Genomic DNA, 18,500 nt, shown 5'->3' with positions numbered 1-18,500 from the left:
ATTCCTAATTTAAACACTTCAATACATGTTGTCAATGATATAAATCTCCCTCTTGCACAATGCAAAGGAGTTCGGTCATGTACTCAACATCCCATTTCTAATTTTGTTTCCTATCATCATCTTTCACCCTCACATTGTTCTTTTCTATCCAAATTGTCTTCTATGTCTATCGCTAGAAAGTTACAAGAGGCATATAATGATCCAAAGTGGAGGGAAGCGATGCAAGAGGAGATGAGAGCCCTTCATAAAAATAATACACGAGATATCATCGAATTGCCTAATGGAAAAAGCCGGATGGACACAAATGGATGTTTACTATAAAGCTTAAGGCCAATGATTCTATGAAATGACACAAGACCACGGCAAAACTCGGGAGTGGTGCAACCATCATCGATGCCATCGAGGTGGGCCTTGGCCACCCCCGACGACACTTGGGGGTCGCCGCGACCACCCCCAAGAGGCTCCGAGGGTGGTCGCAGTCAACCCCGATGCGAATTGGAGGTGGCCAAGCCCCCCCTAAATTCATAAGGGGTGGTTGCACCATGCCTAGTGCACTCCAGGTGTGGTGCAACCACCCACAGAATTCAACGTTTTCAAATTTTTTTAGGGTTGAAAGAAAATTTTTTTAAAATATAGTTTTTTTTTTTCCTTAGGAAAACGTTGTCTATTCCTTTAGAAAAAAATAGCTAGGTATTCCTCTTTGTAAGATAATAATTATTGCCATGAGAATAACTATTCATAAGAATAGGTCCTTACCAAATGAATAGCCATTATTTCCACATAGATAGTCATTATATTCCAGGGGCCTATTCCGCGAACCAAATGGGCCCTTAGTCTCTTCTCAAACAAACCATGTTCATGAAAATTGTGGAAGACATGCATAAGATTCATGTAATACTAAATGATTGCATCATTGATCACCTCTTGATTGGAAGTGTCCAAATCATGAATGCTAAGACTGGAGATAAAATTATTCCTCCTATGGGAGTTGGCAAGGTGGTGGTAAAAACCTATATTCTGATCTTAGGTGGTGATTTAACTTAAGTAACTAACTATTCTCCTTTTTCCAACTTTTCTTTCCTCTACCTTCTCAATATATAGCACCCATATAACTAAATAATTGGTTTTTCTTCTTTTCACTAGCCAATTTGATGGAGCCCAATATGTTATTAAGAAGTTTGAATTCAAATTTTCGAATTTGTAAGAGAGAAAAATAGAAACTAAGACAAAACAACTATTACCTGAGGAAAGCTAGAAGGCTCATCCTCCCATACACAAGGCATTAGGCCATCTTTTCCGCCTTGGAAAGCCCGAAGTTCATCTTCTAACCAATCCCTAAGTAAACATAATCAACAAGAAGCCAAAAACTCTTGAAAGTGAAAATGAACAGAATGAAAGAATCTGAGCTTGCTACCAATAAAAAATAAATAAAAAAAATCTGAGCTTGCCAAAAAGGATTGAAATAATGATACACAATGCAAAAATATCAAACTTGTAAAGACATTAGTTTAGAAGCTTAACTAACAGAAATTACAAGGTTCAACAATCTTTATATAAAATCAAAGGACCCATGAAATGAAAAGCTAAGCACCTTCCAGGAATCCAGGGACCCAACCATGCATCCCTCCTGTCTAACAGCAACCTCAAGCATGAGCTTTCCTCACATCCAGAAGGAACTCTTTTATTTTAACCAACAATATGGAATAGAGAACCAAATCAGTCACAGAAAATGACTAAGAGAAATTTCAAATTTGCAAGTTAAAGGAATTGACATTTAAGGTGTATTTACCCCCAAAAATAGAACAATAACAATCTGATACAAAAGTAAAGCAACATGAACAACTGTAGCATATCTTACCTATAGGGAGTTGTGCACAACTGGATAACCCGGGGGTGGTCATTCTTATATGTCAATGGATCAGGAAGGGACTGATAAGCAATTAATGTCTTGATAATAAATATGTCTACTGCAGGCTTCAAATTTGGGATCTCTTTAGCTCTTGCCACTGAAATATAGGATAAAGCACTGCTTTCCAAGATACGTTAGAACATTTTAACTAATACAAGAAAAGCAGAACTTTTGGCCTAAGATATTCAAAGTATTGGCAGACATACCTACTAAGATATACAAGCACTGGTTGAAGTAAAATTCCACTGTTCACAGCATTAGGAGAAACAAAGCACCTTACGAAAGCGGTGAGTGCATCAACTGCAGCAGACCACACACTACAAAAGGCAAAAGGAGAACCGAAGATTAATAAATAGTCATAAATTACACTCAACCTCATTCAAGACAATCATAAATCCTTTGGTGCCTTTATAATGACAATTTATTATAAAGCCAAAAAATTAGGGGACAAAGAAAATTATAAATCCAAAACAAAGACAGTTAAAATCAGAAATCAGTCCTGCCATTATTTTCATAAGTAATAAAGAAAGATTAAATTAAAAGAAAACAAAATGAGAAGTCAGGTAAACCAAGAGACTTCTCCTAGAAGTTACAATCTAAAATTTACTCAAAAACGATTACACTGAAGGCTTCGAATCAAAGAAGGACCTTATAGTTAAAGACTACCTAATTCCAATTTACTCAACACAAGTGAAATATTAGAGAACTAACGAATCGTAAACTTTACGCCATAGCACTCCAATAGTAATATTTGTATTACTCAGCAAATGCGCATGATTTAATATGTCCACCTACTCAGCTTAGTACATTGATTGCAAGTATCAGCAGACAAAATAACACTATCGTGGAACATAAACTCATGACTGTTTGGTCAAAACAGATGGTGATAGTTACAAATATTACATCACAGTTGAATTAAATGTGAAGTTTTAACAAATAAGTTTATGTTGACTTTTTTCTTTTAATTGGTACGTTACACACACCCAGAGGGCCATGTACAAACCCATTATAGAATACAAAAACCAACATCATGTGATTGGCCACAATTATTAGTCTTTTGTTTCACTCTCTTTGATAAAAACAGTGGCATGCACAATAGCCTAGCAACATACACATACATAAATCTGTTATGTGAAGCTAATGATACTCTGATTTTTATTTGCTGATGATACTCTGATTTTTTGTGAAGCTTCTCTCAAGCAAATCCATTATGTGCGCCTTATTCTCTTATGTTTTGAAGCTATTTCGGGTTTGAGAGTTAATCTTGGACGGTCAGTAATTGTGGCTATTGGTGAGGTGGAGAACATTGAGGCTTTAGCTAATATCCTTGGGTGTAGTGTTGCTGCTTTGCCTACGAAGTATTTGGGTCTACCTCTTGGGGCGTCGTATAAGGATACGGTTATGTGGAATGATATGACTGAAAAGATGGAGCATTAGATGGCTGGTTGGAAGAGAATGTATCTCTCTAAGGGAGGCCGTTTAACTCTCATTAAGAGTACGTTGTCTAATCTTCTGACTTACTTTTTGTCTCTGTTTCCTATTCCTATGAGTGTAACAAAAAGACTTGAGAAAGTCCAAAGAGATTTCTTGCGGGGAGAGATGGGAGATGAGCCTAAGTTGCATCTTGTAAGTTGGAATCAAGTATGTCGTCCCTTGCGCTCCGGTGGTCTTGGCATTCGGAAGATGAATCAATTTAACCAAGCCTTCTTGGGGAAATGGCTTTGGAGATATGTGAATAAGAGTGAGGCTCTTTGGTACAAGATTATCAAAGCTAAGTATGAAGACCAGGATGGTGGGTGGTGTACGAAGGAGGTTTCGGGCTCTCATGGTGTGGGTTTATGGAAGCATATTCGACAAGGTTGGAACTTCTTTGCCAAAGGTATTCAATTTGAGGTGGGGGTGGGTTCAAAAGTTCGTTTCTGGCATGATATTTGGTGTAGGGACCAATCTTTGAAGTGTGCCTTCCCGTCCCTGTTCAGTATTGCTAGATACAAAGAAGCTTGGGTGAAGGATAACTTTACTTGGAGGAATGGGGTTGTCAAGTGGAATGTCATTTTTGTGCGGGCCGTCCAGGATTGGGAGATGGATATGGCCTTTTCTTTCTTTGATCAGTTGTCCTCTTGTAAGATCTCCCTTAGTACTGTGGATCGTATTCGCTGGTCCTCGTCTAAGAAGGGTAAGTTCGCGGTGAAGTCGTTCTTCAAGGCCTTGTCCAACATCGACCATGAGGCATTTCCTAGGAAGAGTATCTGGCTTACTAAGGTACCGTTGTCGGCGTTGCGAGTGGCTTTTTTGGGGTGGACTGCGGCCCTAGGCAAAATTCTGACTCACGATAATTTGCGTAAGAGGAACTTTGTGGTAGTGGAATGGTGTTGTATGTGTAAGAAGACCGGAGAGTCAGTCGATCATCTTCTTCTTCACTACGAGATTGCAAGTGCTCTTTGGCATACTATTTTTAGTCGGTTCGGGTTGCTTTGGGCTATGCCTTGCAGGGTAAGGGACTTGTTCAATTGCTGGTGGTCGGGAGGGCGTTCTTGAAGTGCGGTGGTGTGGAAGATGATCCCTTTTTGTCTTATGTGGTGTTTATGGAGCGAAAGAAATGCTGGATGCTTTGAGAATTCCACTAGGACTTTAGAGGAACTTATTCATTTTTTCTTTTTTACTCTTTACTCTTGGACGGCTGCTTGGCTAGCTCCTTTAGTGATCAGCTTTTTTGACTCTCTTTCATTTTTCTCCTTCTTAGGCGCTCTCCTTTAATACTTCCCGTGTATATGGTTGCGCCCCTCTGCGCTTTTGTTTTATATCATTATTACTTATCAAAAAAAACATACACATACATAAATACATACATTTAGACGTAATTATTATGTATGCATATATGTGGCAGCTTGCAGGTCTGTGAATTTGTGTGCATGCATACAACATAAGTAATTCTCTTAAGAGGGACAAAAAATATCATAATGCATTGTAAAAAAAATAGTCGGAAAAAAAATTGACTCAAGATTATAGAGTTTGCTTCTATCTTTCTAATGAAATCATAAGTTCCCAGACATCTCTTCATCTATTATTATTTCCTTGTACGTTTTTCCCTTTCTAGTTAGGTGTTTCTCCTTGTATACATCCAGTGTACTTAGGGGCGCCTCACGCTTTTAATAAAACCAGCTACTTACTTATCAAAAAAAAAAGAATGGTAAAAAGAGTTGGGAAAGACAAGGGACACAGGTTGCACACAAAAATCTCCCAACAAAACATGTCAATGCAAAGATTCAGAATATCAGAAGTCCAAAACAGGAGAAAGAGTCTTAGTTGAACATACAACAGATAAAACAGAGATCTCAAAAGCAGCATCTTGAGACTAAACATCACGATGTCCACAACCTCCAAAACTCCCCATATTCCTTTCAGCCTAAATAAATCACATCAAACAAAAAGGTGATGCAATCTAAGCTACAACCCCTTTACCTTTACAAGCCAACTCTCTCAACCCCTTCAAACAACTCAAACACAGACTTGAGGATTTAGCAACACCAAAAAGCAAAGACCAAGAGCAAAGCTTATGGCGAAAACACTCCAGTTTTATCTTCGATCCTAAAATATCGCAATCATTATTGCATTTTGTCTCTCTCTTAGTTTATAAACCATTTCAAAATGAGGACCCCTCATTTTCTCTCTAACTTTAACTATCTGAAGTTATTTAAAATTCCTACTGCAATATAATCAAAGTTATGTCAAAAGCACACTACAAATCTTACAAGCTTGTAAGGAGGATCAAGAGATTGCAGCTTATGTGCAGGAGTTACACCTAATACAGATATTTTTCCAACGAATGATGATACATAATTGCAAAACCAATTTAATAATAACCATACTTAATATACTGCTTACCGTATACTAGACGTTAAATCTCCAGTTTGCTTCATTTCATGTTCGGGATTTCCACTAAAGAGAGTAGCCCACAAGGAAAGAATATCAAAAACCTGATCTTCAAGCTCCTGCTAGAATAAAATTAGCACAACAGCATGCATATAGTTCTTACACCAAATGAAAGATTACAGAGATGACTATGTACCTCCTTTGGCATAGAATCCAACAGTGATGATAAAAGTAACCATCCAGCTTCTTTTTCAACTGTGGCGGCCACAGGGTTTCGACTAGATTCTATCAGCATCTTCTTTGAAACTTCGAGCACTGATCTGGGCAATCTGCACAGAACAACAAGATACTACTCATTATGACCACCAGCATATAAAAGAACCATCATTTTTCATGTACAACAATCATTTCAATCCTTTCCTATTTGACATGGTGACCCCAAGAAGAATGGCTCCCAACTTAACATGACCCCACCAATATGCAAATTCAGGGCACTAGCATAACAAAGATACAATAGTATGGGTTGTAACAAAATAGGTTAAGTAGATATTTATCCAAACAATGGGCAAAGAGATCAGAGCAAAGCTTATGAGTTCGAACCCTAACTCTACAATTCACTCCCTATTTAATCAAATATTCTACGCACTGAGTCTCACCTGTCAAATGAGAGTTTGAGCCCACACAAGAGGGAGAATGTTAGCATATTAATTAAATGATTAAATTCATCATTTCCTATTAGTTTAAACTTTTGGCAGAATTGGTAATTTAACAACATGAATGCACCATCATCATTGCATGATTGATCTTAATTGTATAGAAACAGTAAATGATTTAGATACCTGGATGAATGACCTTAGGAGGTTAATATGAATCACACCTAGGGTGGCTCATAGTCGTTGGTTTAATTAGGTTTTGGACTTGAAGAAATAGAAATTTAGACAACCCTAATTCCTAGGATGAAACCGTGATCAAATGTGTTCGGATTGTAACACAAATTGCTTTGGTAGAACTGTGTTTGAAGGACTAGTCACCTACTCTCTCTCTCTCTCTCTCTCTCTCTCTCTCTCTCTCTCGGGTTGACCAAGCTATCCCACCAAACAATTTCTCTGAAAATATAAACCTTATTGCATCAATTGAAGTCTTAGTTGATAGGTGGTCGACTAGGGCAGGATTTAGGTCAATCAGAGTGGAGCAAAAGTTATTGTTTGTTTAAGAGAACCTATATATACATCCTATTCCCACATCAACAAACATCTGCTCAGACCCTTTTGAGAGTGTTCTTTCAATTCAAGTGCTTTGGAGAATCCCTTTCAGAGAGAAGAGGCAGACCAAAACCTTGATTTGATGCAAGTGCTTTGAGGAAGAGAATCATGCAAACTAGAGAGATTTCTTATTCTTGCATTGTACTCTCCAAATAGTAAAACATTTTATAAGTTGTTTATCAAAACCATCCATAGTTTAAGACATCAATTCTTCTATACACAGTAGAAGTCCAGAGAATAGGATGGCTATTTTGTAGCTTGGTAAGATTTTTATTCCTGGGGAATAGCTATTCCTCAAAATGAGAAATAGCTATTAGCTTTCAATTCATGTGGGAATAGCGCATCCATCCTAAATTTACTCGAAAGCCCTCCATTGACCCAAATCAGGCACAACAATTGTATTGCTCATGTTGGATTCCGACAGTCTACCACTAGCGCTATAACACGGACCCGCCAGCCAGATCAGAGTCTCTTCAGCGGTAAAAAAGCATTGTCACCGTTCTTCATTGAGTACCTACTCTTGAGTGTGGAGTTCTAGTGGTTCTTGCTGGTATAACCATTAAGGAGCCTAGCGATGGTGACCCACTTCTTGTCATACTTGGTGTGGGCTTTGAATATGATTTGGTCCGGCATGAACGGTCAATGCTCCATATCCGGCGTGAACTTCCAATGTTCTTGTTGTCACCATTACATGAATATTTGTGTTAATTAAGTGACTTGATTGATGGGTTTTGCCTTATTAGCTTAGATGGACTCCTCAAATAAAAGCTAAATTTGAGGAGAAAAATTCACTTTATCAAATTTAGAGAGCCACATTTCAAAGGAATCAAACATCAAACTCCTTATACTTTCTCTACTTTAGTTAAATATTATTATTTTATTAGTTTTAAACCAATCAGGAGAGAGGAGAGTAAAGAATAATCTTAAAAAATTATATAATTTTACCTTTTTGGCTCTTGGAATGTAGGAAGCATGTCTTGCAAAAGTTAAGTATAAAGTGGAAAAGAGAACTTGTTAAATGGATGTTTTCATGAGTTTTGTTAAATTTGTAAGAAAAAGCTACATTTAAAGAGTCCATTGCGAATGCTCTTATGGATTATCATTTCAGGATTTAGTTCAAGAAATGCCCTCTCTTGCTTCTGTAGAGACATATTGTACTGTTGGATATCATTTCTTTTGACGTGAAATTTTGATGAAATTTTGTGAGCCGGTGCATTTCATTAAGTTGTGTTAGCAATTTCAGTTTTCTATTAACAGCTTAAATTTATGGTGATGGAATTGTACTGTCAGTTGTGTTAGCAGTTTCAGTTTTAGCATTTCATTAACTTTGGAAATCACGTTTTTTACTGCATATCATCGATAATCAAATCCAAAATCAGTTCTTAAATATTTTTTTGATAAGTAATAATGTATTAAAAAAGCGCAGAGGGGCACAACCCAAGTGGTCTAGTATTGTGTTTCTTTTTCTTACTTTCGTGTCTGATGGAAATTAGTTTTGATCTTAATTGTCCCATACATTTTCAAGTATGCTACTCACTCAGCGGAGGAACTAGTACTTGACATCAAAAGTGCCACTCACTCAGTGGAGGAACTGATTCTTGAATCCAATGCCACTCTTCCCATTCAAAAGGTTGTTGAGAATGCATGGTGTTGGACAATGAGGCATTGTACGATATTTGTTAATGTTAAAAATAAATAAAGAACGAAAAAAATTCCGTAAGAATGTAAATTAGAATTATATTTTAAGGGTATTTTAAGAAATTTGATTACAATATGATTCCATTCACTAGTGTATTGCATTCCAATGTTACAACCAAACTAATGAGTAGTAGCCATTCCATTCTATCTTACATTTCCAATAATAGCTATTCCTTTACCTAATGAAATAGTCATTTTGTATACCAAGCGTGCCCTAAGGGGTTAGCATGTGTGAATAGAAAACCGGGACATAGATTCGGTGCAAGTTATCAATGAAAAAACAAGCAAGGATCGTGTGACTCGATCAGTGAACAAGTATGAATGGTACAACATGAATCTCAGAGGGAGTCCAGTTGTCAATAAGACTTGCGAGTTCAATAAGCCTCAGTTGAGAAGGTGGAAGGCTGTTTGGTTGGTTGGAAGCAGTTGTACTTGTCTAAAGGGGGTAGGAATGCCTTAATCAAGAGCACTTTATCTAATTTGCCTACCTACTTCTTATCTTTATTTCCCCTCCCGGCTAGTGTTGCCAATCAAAATGGGAAGTTGTAGCGGGATTTTTTGTAGGGAGGTATGGGTGAAGAGACCAAATTCCACCTGATGAGATGGCCCAATATATATATATATATTGTGTTTGATTGATTTATTGTGATAATCTGATAAATCTAGTTAGTTAGACTTTTCATACTAGATCAAAACAAAATCATGAAGGGATGAAACAGATGAGTCAAAACTGTATTTCCAAGACCACTCTTGCAAAGCCTATATCCAAATATACCAATAAAATCAAGATCCTGCAGAATTTCAAATATTTGGGGGATTAACAAATCTATAGATGCATGAAAATCAGCAAGGTGACAGAAAATTTATCAAAGTGATAATTGTTTCTTTTATTGCATAAAACAGTTTATGTTGTCCATTTGACCAATGTTTTCGACTTATCTCACCAATAAAAGTTGATAAAAATGGTTTGAAACTTCTCAAAAAGTTTATTTCTCTATCATCAGTTAGGTTTAGGATTTTAGAGAAGTTTCAAACCATTTTTTGGTCCTCACTTCACCTACCTTCAAGATTATCCCAAATTATTAATAGTAATAAGTAATTTATGCACATTAAATAGAACTAAGATGCTATGCATCAACTTGGGTGCTAGAACTCAATGATTTTATGCAGTTATACCCCCACACACACCCGCACCCACTAATATAATATCATATTGTGAGTTACGTAATCTTGAAAAAAAAAAAAAAAAACAGTACCTAGCTGGATAACCAAGAGGTAACTTTTGCGAAATAGAAACCAAAGCTGCCAACAAAGTAGCTTGCCCATGCAAGGAATCGAGCTCAAATTGCAAATTACTTCCCTACAGATAACATAAAAGAACCAATTAATTAAACATGCTTTGTGCACAAAAGAAGCGTACTAAAGAAAATTAGCGTCCAAAGAACCAAAAATAAATCAAAAGCTTTTGATACAACACACACAACAATTCAAAGGTGGTAGGAGTGGCACGACACCTATTAAAGAATAAATTGAGGACGATTAATTATTAAAAAAATAGAAAAATAGAAAGAAAAGAGAGAGAGAGAGAGAGAGAGAGAGAGAGAGAGAGAGAAACCTAAGATTTCCCAGAAATGTGAAATGAATACTGATAAATGTGCAAGCAAGAAAGAGCAATTTGTAAGAGACTATTCACCTTAACAGGAATCTAAAAGAAAAAGAACTTGGAACATTAGGTTCAGTTAAAGATTGAATACCAATAATTTCATTAAAATAAGGTACTTATCTATCAGCAATTTATGCCTAACAGTTAGACCTATGGCTTTTTTTTTTTTTTTTTTTTTTTTGATAAGTTAGACCTATGGCTTTAATTAGAGCCACAAGACAAAAGGGTAGGATCGAGAGCAAGTGGATTCAACTAAGCTTCACAAATGAACTGGCTATTTAAAATGAGACTACTAGTCATGGAACACACTCCAGTTTCACCAATATAGCACCATTTTTCTGCATGTGATTGCATCTCCCAATCTTATTGCTTGGGAATGAAATTCTTGAATTCATAAACTGATAAATTTGAGACCACATCTTTCCCTCCCTACTTCGTATTGCCCATCAGTCCCAAGATAATTACTATTCAACTAATCCTTACCTTACTCCCCTTCTTCAGACAGTGGCAACATTACTTGAACTGAATTCAGCTACAACAAACAACTTAAAACAAGATGACAGCAATAGAGTACTACAGCAGAACCAAATGATGAAATACTAACCCCCCTCCCCCATGTACTAGAATTGCAACCCTTTTCCGCATTTTTTTAATAAAATATTTACACACCCCCTTTTTCCGCATTTTTAATCAATTATTTATCAAAAGGAGAGTATAGAGGAAAAAAAAAAAAAAAAAACCTCAAGAGAATATGTTGATGAAGCAGCAATCCAATGAACAACCACAAGGAAAAGCTACTAAGAGGAGTGACCAATAATGTTGGGCTCAGGAACAGATTAAAAACATTATGCCTTGTAGGGAATATTGTTCAGCAAAAAATAGTTGGATATACAAATTACATGTTGCTAAACTCATCAAAGTGGGTAAACTTGATTAGGCTTTATGACTAGTGACAAAGAGTTCAAAAAGGATAACCAAAACAGGATAAAAGAAATATTATTATAAAAGTCAGATAAGAAAAAAGGATAAAAGGAATAGAGCTAAAAGAAACCAGATAACTACCTTTTTGTAGTCTAAATATTATAGAAGTCCATATATATAATCAAAACAAGGATAAACAAACAAATGGATAATAAAATAGAAAGTAGAAAGACAAAAATATTTCCCATATAATTTATCAAATATACCTTTTCAAAAGAAACATTCTCTCTTAGAGCAGTTAGCGTGGTCACCCCATAAGAAATCAAACCACCAACACAGGTGGGATCAACCTCAGCCAATGCACGCAATGTCAAAGCAGCCTCAATGCGTACCTAACCATAAACGTATTTAATGTTCAGCAAACTCAGATCAAAGAGCAACCAGATGAGTTAGAATGATGCCATCTAAAGTACTTATCAAAAAAAAAAAATGATGCCATCTAAAGTATAAATAAAATATCGTGTGATTGCCATGCACCATAATGTCTCAACATCAATGCCATTGGTAGGTAACTTCATAAACGGCAGATAGACAAAATAACATTCTAACTCATTATATCAAAACCTATTACAATTTGAAGCTGATCAGTAACAGGAGAAAAGAAGATGAAGAGAAAACAAGGAAATAAAAAATCCAAACATTCAATCTCTTTTGAAGCTACATATAAAAATAAATAAACATAATCAAATATTATGAAGAGCAGAAAATTTCACTCTCTTCATACAAAAAAAGGAAATGCTATATGCTCTCTTAGTGATCTTCTGATCCTAGGTGGATGTTATTTTCTAAAAACCAATTGGAAGAAACAAGGGAAGTTTCTTTTTTGCCTTTTTAGAAAATAATATCCACCTAGGACTATAAGAACACTAGGAGAACACCAGAAAAGCACCTAGCATTCCCCTACAAAAATATACATTTACAAACACTCTAGAGACATCTAGACTATAGCAAACTTATAACTGTTGTCTTTTTTTTTTTTTTTTATTGTTGTATATATATTAAAAAAAAAACGCAAAGCGCCTCTAAGTACATAAGAAAGTATACATAGGTAACCCAAAACAAAACCCATAAACACAGCCCAAGAAGACCAACCCAAAAGACCCATCAAGAAGCCTCATCCGAATATAAAAACCTAAAAAAAAACCCAAAACCAAAACCCAAAATAGCCCAGCACCAGCCCTAAAAACCCAAAACCCCTACTGCACTTCAGGAGGAAAGGAGAAGTCATTTTTGGTCCCAAAACAACCCCGCCGGCACTGGCACTTCTCTAGAGAAGGTCTCCGACCTCTAGCATCAAAATTAATGGAGCACTCCAAATTCTTGAGCTTCCTCTTTCCCTTAACCTTTATGGTCTCTAGCTCCGCTTCAACCTTCGCAAAAAGATCCAAAAGACTTTTCTCGTCACCTCCGCATGTCAACCCCACAAAGGGGGCGAATTTCACCGCGTCACACACCACCTTGGAATAGCCCTCCACCCCCTTCTTCGAAGTATCCGCCACAACCTCGGCAAGCAACTTCTTGTTCTTATGCAATTGCTGAGCAACCTTCTCCTTCACTCTCCGGGCATATCCCAATTGAGACTTAGAAACAAAGGAAGCCGTCCCAAAGGAAGGAGTAGACGTGACAGTAGAAAAGACTTGTGTGTCTACAATGTCAACCGCAGACCCTTAACTGACGAAGATGCCTCCTTCACCACAGGCAGAGAAGGAGAAGCAAGTCTAGACCCTAAGAACCTCCTTCGGAGCAACCCTTTCGCTGAAACAGAGACCACCGGAGGGATAGAAGCCACCATCAGAGAAGAGACAGAGGCCTCCGCCTAAAAGACAGGGGACGCGCAGCCCTGATGAGGTAACCCATCTCCAATAGAGCACACCATCGCCTTATCCAATCTAGCGTCCACAAGAGAAAGCGGCGTCGAAGCCAACACAGTAGACACAGCCTCACCCACCAAAGGAACCTCGGATGGCAACACCAAGGCCACACCATTAGCAACCACCGAAGCCTCAAGGACCAAAGGAGTCACCAGAAAAAAGTCCGGTGACGCAAAAGTAAACTCCGGCACCCCGTGAGTGTCCAACAGACAGCTAGGAGGAATCTCCAACAAACCATAGGTGACGGAAGAGCACAGAACAGGAGCAAACCCATCCAAATCCGTCGGTGAACCTGGAAATGAGGCCCCAGCCATAGGTAAAACTCTCGCTGGAATCGTGGCCATAGATAAAGTAAAAGAACCGGAAGTGAAACCAGATCTGGAAGCTAGATCCTAGCCGGAAACAAGCTTCGACCCGGAAACCCGCTTTGACCAAGAAACAAGCTCCAACCCGGTAACCCGCTTCTCCCAAATGAACAGGGACCTAGCCCGGATTGCAAGGCCCAAAAAACCAACCCTTTTCCTCCTATGATTGGGCTTCAAAGCTAACCCAGCAAGGACCCGGTCCAACTCAAATCGAACTTGCCCTAGAAGCCTCTTCAGCCCATGATTACCGAAAGAACCCTTCTTCTTCTTTGAACTCAAAGATGCAGCAGCCACCGCCAAGGGCCTAGGAAGACCTTCCATTGCAAAGCAATCCACGGCAGTTCGCAGCCCGTCTCCAACAAACACCAACTCGAAACAGGTCGACACCAGAAACAGATCAAGAAAGCTAGAGGAAAGAACCTTCATTCCAACAGCTTTAGCCTCGCCAGAAGTAGAGCAAAGGACTTCCGCGAACGATCTCCTGGAGTTAACACCCGAAGAAGAAGCACCCATACGATTCCCCGCCGCTGTTGGAACCCCCAAATCTAGTGAACCAGTTGACTTGAACCGCCAACAATTGCCGAAGCTCTCCCGCAAAACACCGCCAGCCCCGCCTATAACGGCCCTCTGGAAGCCAAATGACTCCTTTACGACCACCCTCAGCCATTACCGACACCTCCAGGAACCTTCCTACCTCATTACCTCCCCTGTGGACCATCGTAACCTTAACTCCCTCACGGTAAGATTTGGCGATCTCCTCCTTCACTTGAGACTGAATCGCCGCTTCCACCGTATCCACCAACCAAGACGAACAAAGGTAGCTCGCGAAAATATACCCAACGAATCCTTTTCTCCTTTCCTCCAAACGAAGGTCAGGACACCCATCCTTTGCTGAAAGGCAGAAAGTTTTTGCTTCCAAAGAGAAGCTACGATCCATAACAAGCTCGCCGGACCCTAGCGCGCAGCGCCTATCGCGCCACCGCTAGGGCAGAATAGGGAAAAAGCTTAGGAGAGAGAATGAAGCGTTTAGAGAGAGCAAGCAAGAAAAAAAAAAGTTGTGGTTTTTATAATTGTTGTCTTGCAAGTCGCATACTCATTCTTGCTACTCAGACAGCAACAGGTATCAAAACTCCTGACCCAAATATCTCCACTAAGTTTGGATTGCTAAATGAGAAGTTGCAGCAGGCAGGTAAACCAATGAATACAAACAAAGGATTAGATCACGTAGAAAAAAAAAAAAAAAAAGTATGCAGACAAAATTGGAAAACAAATGGCCTAGAAATCCTTATTTAACAACAGGTACAGCTAAAAAGATATTGGGCATAGAGTAAGGCCAGCACTAATGGGCTTTCAAACAAAGCAGGTGGCCTTACCAAATAAACAAGTGGCTAAGTGATACCAGGATTATGCGCTTCTCCCAAGGGCATCTGAAATAATAAGATTAACCTCACTGAAAAGTTAAAACCTAACCCTCACTTCCTTTCTAATAATTCCTTTTGTCAACATGCGCACATAAAGAAATCCTCCAGCCCAACACATTACACTATCTAGAACCATTACCATTAGTTTGCTAAGACTACACTTTGAATTTTATAATTCTGAATAAAAAGTGCATGTGGGACGGATGGATTCAGACTATAGTTGCAAACAAAGTCAATCTTTTATCATTTCTATCTTATCTATCCAAAAAATTGATAAGTGTCCTGAAATTTTATTCACGACTATATAAATTCAAAAGAAATTTGGCAATCTCTGAACAGTCCCAAATATATTTAAGCTTCAAATGCTGAAGAAAAACAAAATAAAGAGCTTACAAGTTGTGATGGATAAGATACCGCTGCCATAACCGTGTTATCAAGAACTTCCTTGAATTCAAATGGAACCTGCAAATGGACAGAGCAAGCACCACCTAATCAGCAGTAATATAAAAATGGACTTTCTTGACATACTCTATGATGTTAAAGCAGATACTTTATCCACATTGAATAACTATACATTTTTCTGTAATAAAATACTAACGCTATAACGGCTATATAAAACTGTTAGTTCGTCTCAGAACAAACGAACCTATCATATAAACCAGCAAGCTAAAACGAAACATATAATTGTGTCAGTATTTTCTAGACAAGTTCTAATAGTTTGCACATATTGCTTTTCCTCCAATTAAGGCAGATCAGCATTTAATTACCAATTCAATCAACATAGGTATCATCTACACCACTTTAGTTAATTAGAAACTAACCAGGGTTTACTTAATCAGCACACCAAGAACTTGATATAAATAGGAAGTACATTCAAACTCAACCAGAATCCAAAAAGTGATCATGTCAACATAATGATATGACAAAACAGCTCGAGGATCCATATTCTATTATCTAATATGTCATATCACCAATTGTCCCAAAAGCTTAAGCTAATACGAAAATGGCCTATCATAATGCATGTTAGTACAACTATTGCTGAATTAGTACAACCATGGATAATCTTAAGGAGCAGCTTGTCAGCATGGATGATTGGTGCTGTTTGTGCAAGAGAAACGGGAAGTCTATGGATCATCTTCTTCTCTATTGTGAGATTGTCTGTGCCTTATACAATGAAATCTTCAATTGTATTGGGCTGTCTTAGGTTATGCATAGACAAGTAGTAGACTTGTTTACTCATTAAAGGGGAACTTTTGGTAGCATTCAGTTTGCAGCAGTGTAGAAGATGGTGAATACTTATCTCTTGTGGTATCTTTAGAGGGAAAGAAATGATATAGGTTTCGAGGACCGCGAGAGGACAGTGGTAGAACAAAGTCTTTTTTCTTTAATACTCTTTATTATTAAACAGTTGCGTATGTCAGTTGATCATCTTCTTCTCCACTGTGAGCTCGCAAGTGCTCTTTGGCACATGATTTTTCAGCGGTTTGGGTTGCATTGGGTCATGGCGTGCCGGGTGAGGGACTTGTTTGCTAGTTGGTGGTCGGGAGGACGATCTCGAAGCGCGGTTGTGTGGAAGATGATCCCTTTGTGTCTTATGTGGTGTATTTGGAATGAAAGAAATGCTAGATGTTTTGAAAATTCCACTAGGACCTTAGAGGAATTGACTCATTTTTTCTTCTTTACTCTTTACTCTTGGACGGCCGCTTGGCTAGCTCCTTTAGTGATTAGTTTCTCTGAGTTTCTTTTTCATTTTTCTCCTTCCTAGGCGCCCTCTGTTATACTTCCCGTGTATATGGGTTGCGCCCCTCTGCGCTCTTTTTATATCATCATTACTTATCAAAAAAAAAAAACAGTTGCGTATGTCTATCCTTGTTTTCTTAGCTTTCATGACTTTCTTATTCTTTTTTCTCCTTCTAGCTAAGTCTCTCTTTTATACTTCATATGTACCTAAGTTATGCCCTTCGCCTTTTAATGATATTTCGATTGCTTAAAAAAAAAAGAGGGGGGGAAACTTCAAAAAACCCGCTGAACTTCCACTCGTTTCAACACTACTCACCTTATAGTTTAAAAACTCTTAATTAAGGGTATCAAACTTTCAATTTCTTTCAATTATCCCCTTCCGTTAGAATTTCCATTAAATCTAGTCAAAATTCCCAAAATACTTTTTTAAAAAAATAAAAATATTGCAAAGATTTTTTTTATAAAAAATAAATGCCTAAACCTTTACAATTTTTTATTTTATTCTTTTATAATTTAAAAAAAAAAAAATGGGTATTTTGAAAATTTTAACAAGATTTAACAAAATATTCTAACAGAATGGGGTAATTTAAAGAAATTGAAAATCCGAAACCCTAAATTGAGAATTTTTGAACTTCGAGAGATTACTTTCAAAATTGGGGATTTTGTGAAGTTTTCCCTAAAAAAAAAAAAAAAAAAATTTAAAAACTTTGAGCAAAAAAAAATAGGTCCTTTCTTTTTCTTCTTACTGTTAAGCTACAAAGAAACCAGAGGGTTTTGAACCAACATCACCCGCCACCATGTTCTTACAGGGGTAGGAAGCACCATTTGAGCTACAATTCATTGTCATGTAGAGTTAGCACTGGATTAAATATTGTTGCTTCCCTTCAGATATAGGCCTCACATGATGTACTAATCATGTCAATCATGCCACCCACTTTTGTTAATAGGTAAATACAACTCAAAAATCCATACAAAATTCAGCTTGTGACCTCTGCACCCCCTGTTTGTTGGGGTAAGAGATGCCATAGAGATCTGGTAGGGGGAAAAAGCCTCTTATGGACAGCGGTATCAAAGAAGATCCTACTGGACGATAACCTCAGATAGCATATACTTTTCTCAACTAGTTTTGAGATTAGGGTGAGACAGTGAACCCTTTTTATTTCATTTTCTTATTGCTAGGAAACTATAGTCAAATTTATAATCATTGTCTAGATTTACGTGGGTTATGTCCTGGATGCCATCTGTTGGTTTGTCAGAGAAGCCATTTTGGTAGGCAGTAGACTAAATTTGAAATGTTGTCCTCTTATGCCTCATGCAATGCATTTGGATAGAAAAGAATTCTCAAAGCTCTGGTGGTTGAGCTGTCAATGCCAAAAATGAAGCTTCTGCTTTAAGATTGGTCCATGAGTTGGCTTCTAGATGTTTAACTCTGTTCCCTTTGGATTTTTTTGATTTGTTAAATGTTAAGAATTTCATTTTCTTAGGCACTTAATGGTTCATCTGAAGAAGATCAAGAAGCTTAAGCAAAATGAAGAGACTAAGCACTTAACCTTAATGTTTAAATGCATTGGTTGCAAATCAGTCTAATCTTTCTTCAAACTAGGGAAAAAAAAAAAAAAAAAAGTTATTCAAAACATGTCAAGCATGGTGCTCTATGCAAAACGAGCACAATACTCACAGTTAACAATCCATTCAATCTTCTCTAATTGGAAAAGCA

The 18,500-nt window shown here is 37.7% G+C and overlaps 1 protein-coding gene across 1 annotated transcript in view; it reads right to left on the bottom strand.

Annotated features, from left to right (window-relative positions):
- The window catches only part of SWEETIE (HEAT repeat-containing protein), a 54,559-nt gene that overhangs the window by 23,889 nt on the left and 12,170 nt on the right, over window positions 1–18,500 (bottom strand). The window contains exons 11-19 of the mRNA XM_059596837.2: window positions 15,437–15,505; window positions 11,593–11,718; window positions 9,999–10,102; window positions 5,979–6,111; window positions 5,795–5,901; window positions 2,116–2,226; window positions 1,859–2,026; window positions 1,592–1,678; window positions 1,242–1,335 (exon numbers count right to left, since the gene is read on the bottom strand). Of these exons, the coding sequence (XP_059452820.2) occupies window positions 1,242–1,335; window positions 1,592–1,678; window positions 1,859–2,026; window positions 2,116–2,226; window positions 5,795–5,901; window positions 5,979–6,111; window positions 9,999–10,102; window positions 11,593–11,718; window positions 15,437–15,505 (999 nt within the window). The remainder of the gene's footprint in view (window positions 1–1,241; window positions 1,336–1,591; window positions 1,679–1,858; window positions 2,027–2,115; window positions 2,227–5,794; window positions 5,902–5,978; window positions 6,112–9,998; window positions 10,103–11,592; window positions 11,719–15,436; window positions 15,506–18,500) is intronic.

The sequence above is a fragment of the Corylus avellana genome, chromosome 5 (assembly GCF_965113065.1).
Source record: "Corylus avellana chromosome 5, dhCorAvel1.hap1.2, whole genome shotgun sequence".
In the NCBI taxonomy this organism is placed as follows: domain Eukaryota; kingdom Viridiplantae; phylum Streptophyta; class Magnoliopsida; order Fagales; family Betulaceae; genus Corylus; species Corylus avellana.
This window is presented reverse-complemented; position numbering and strand designations above follow the sequence as displayed.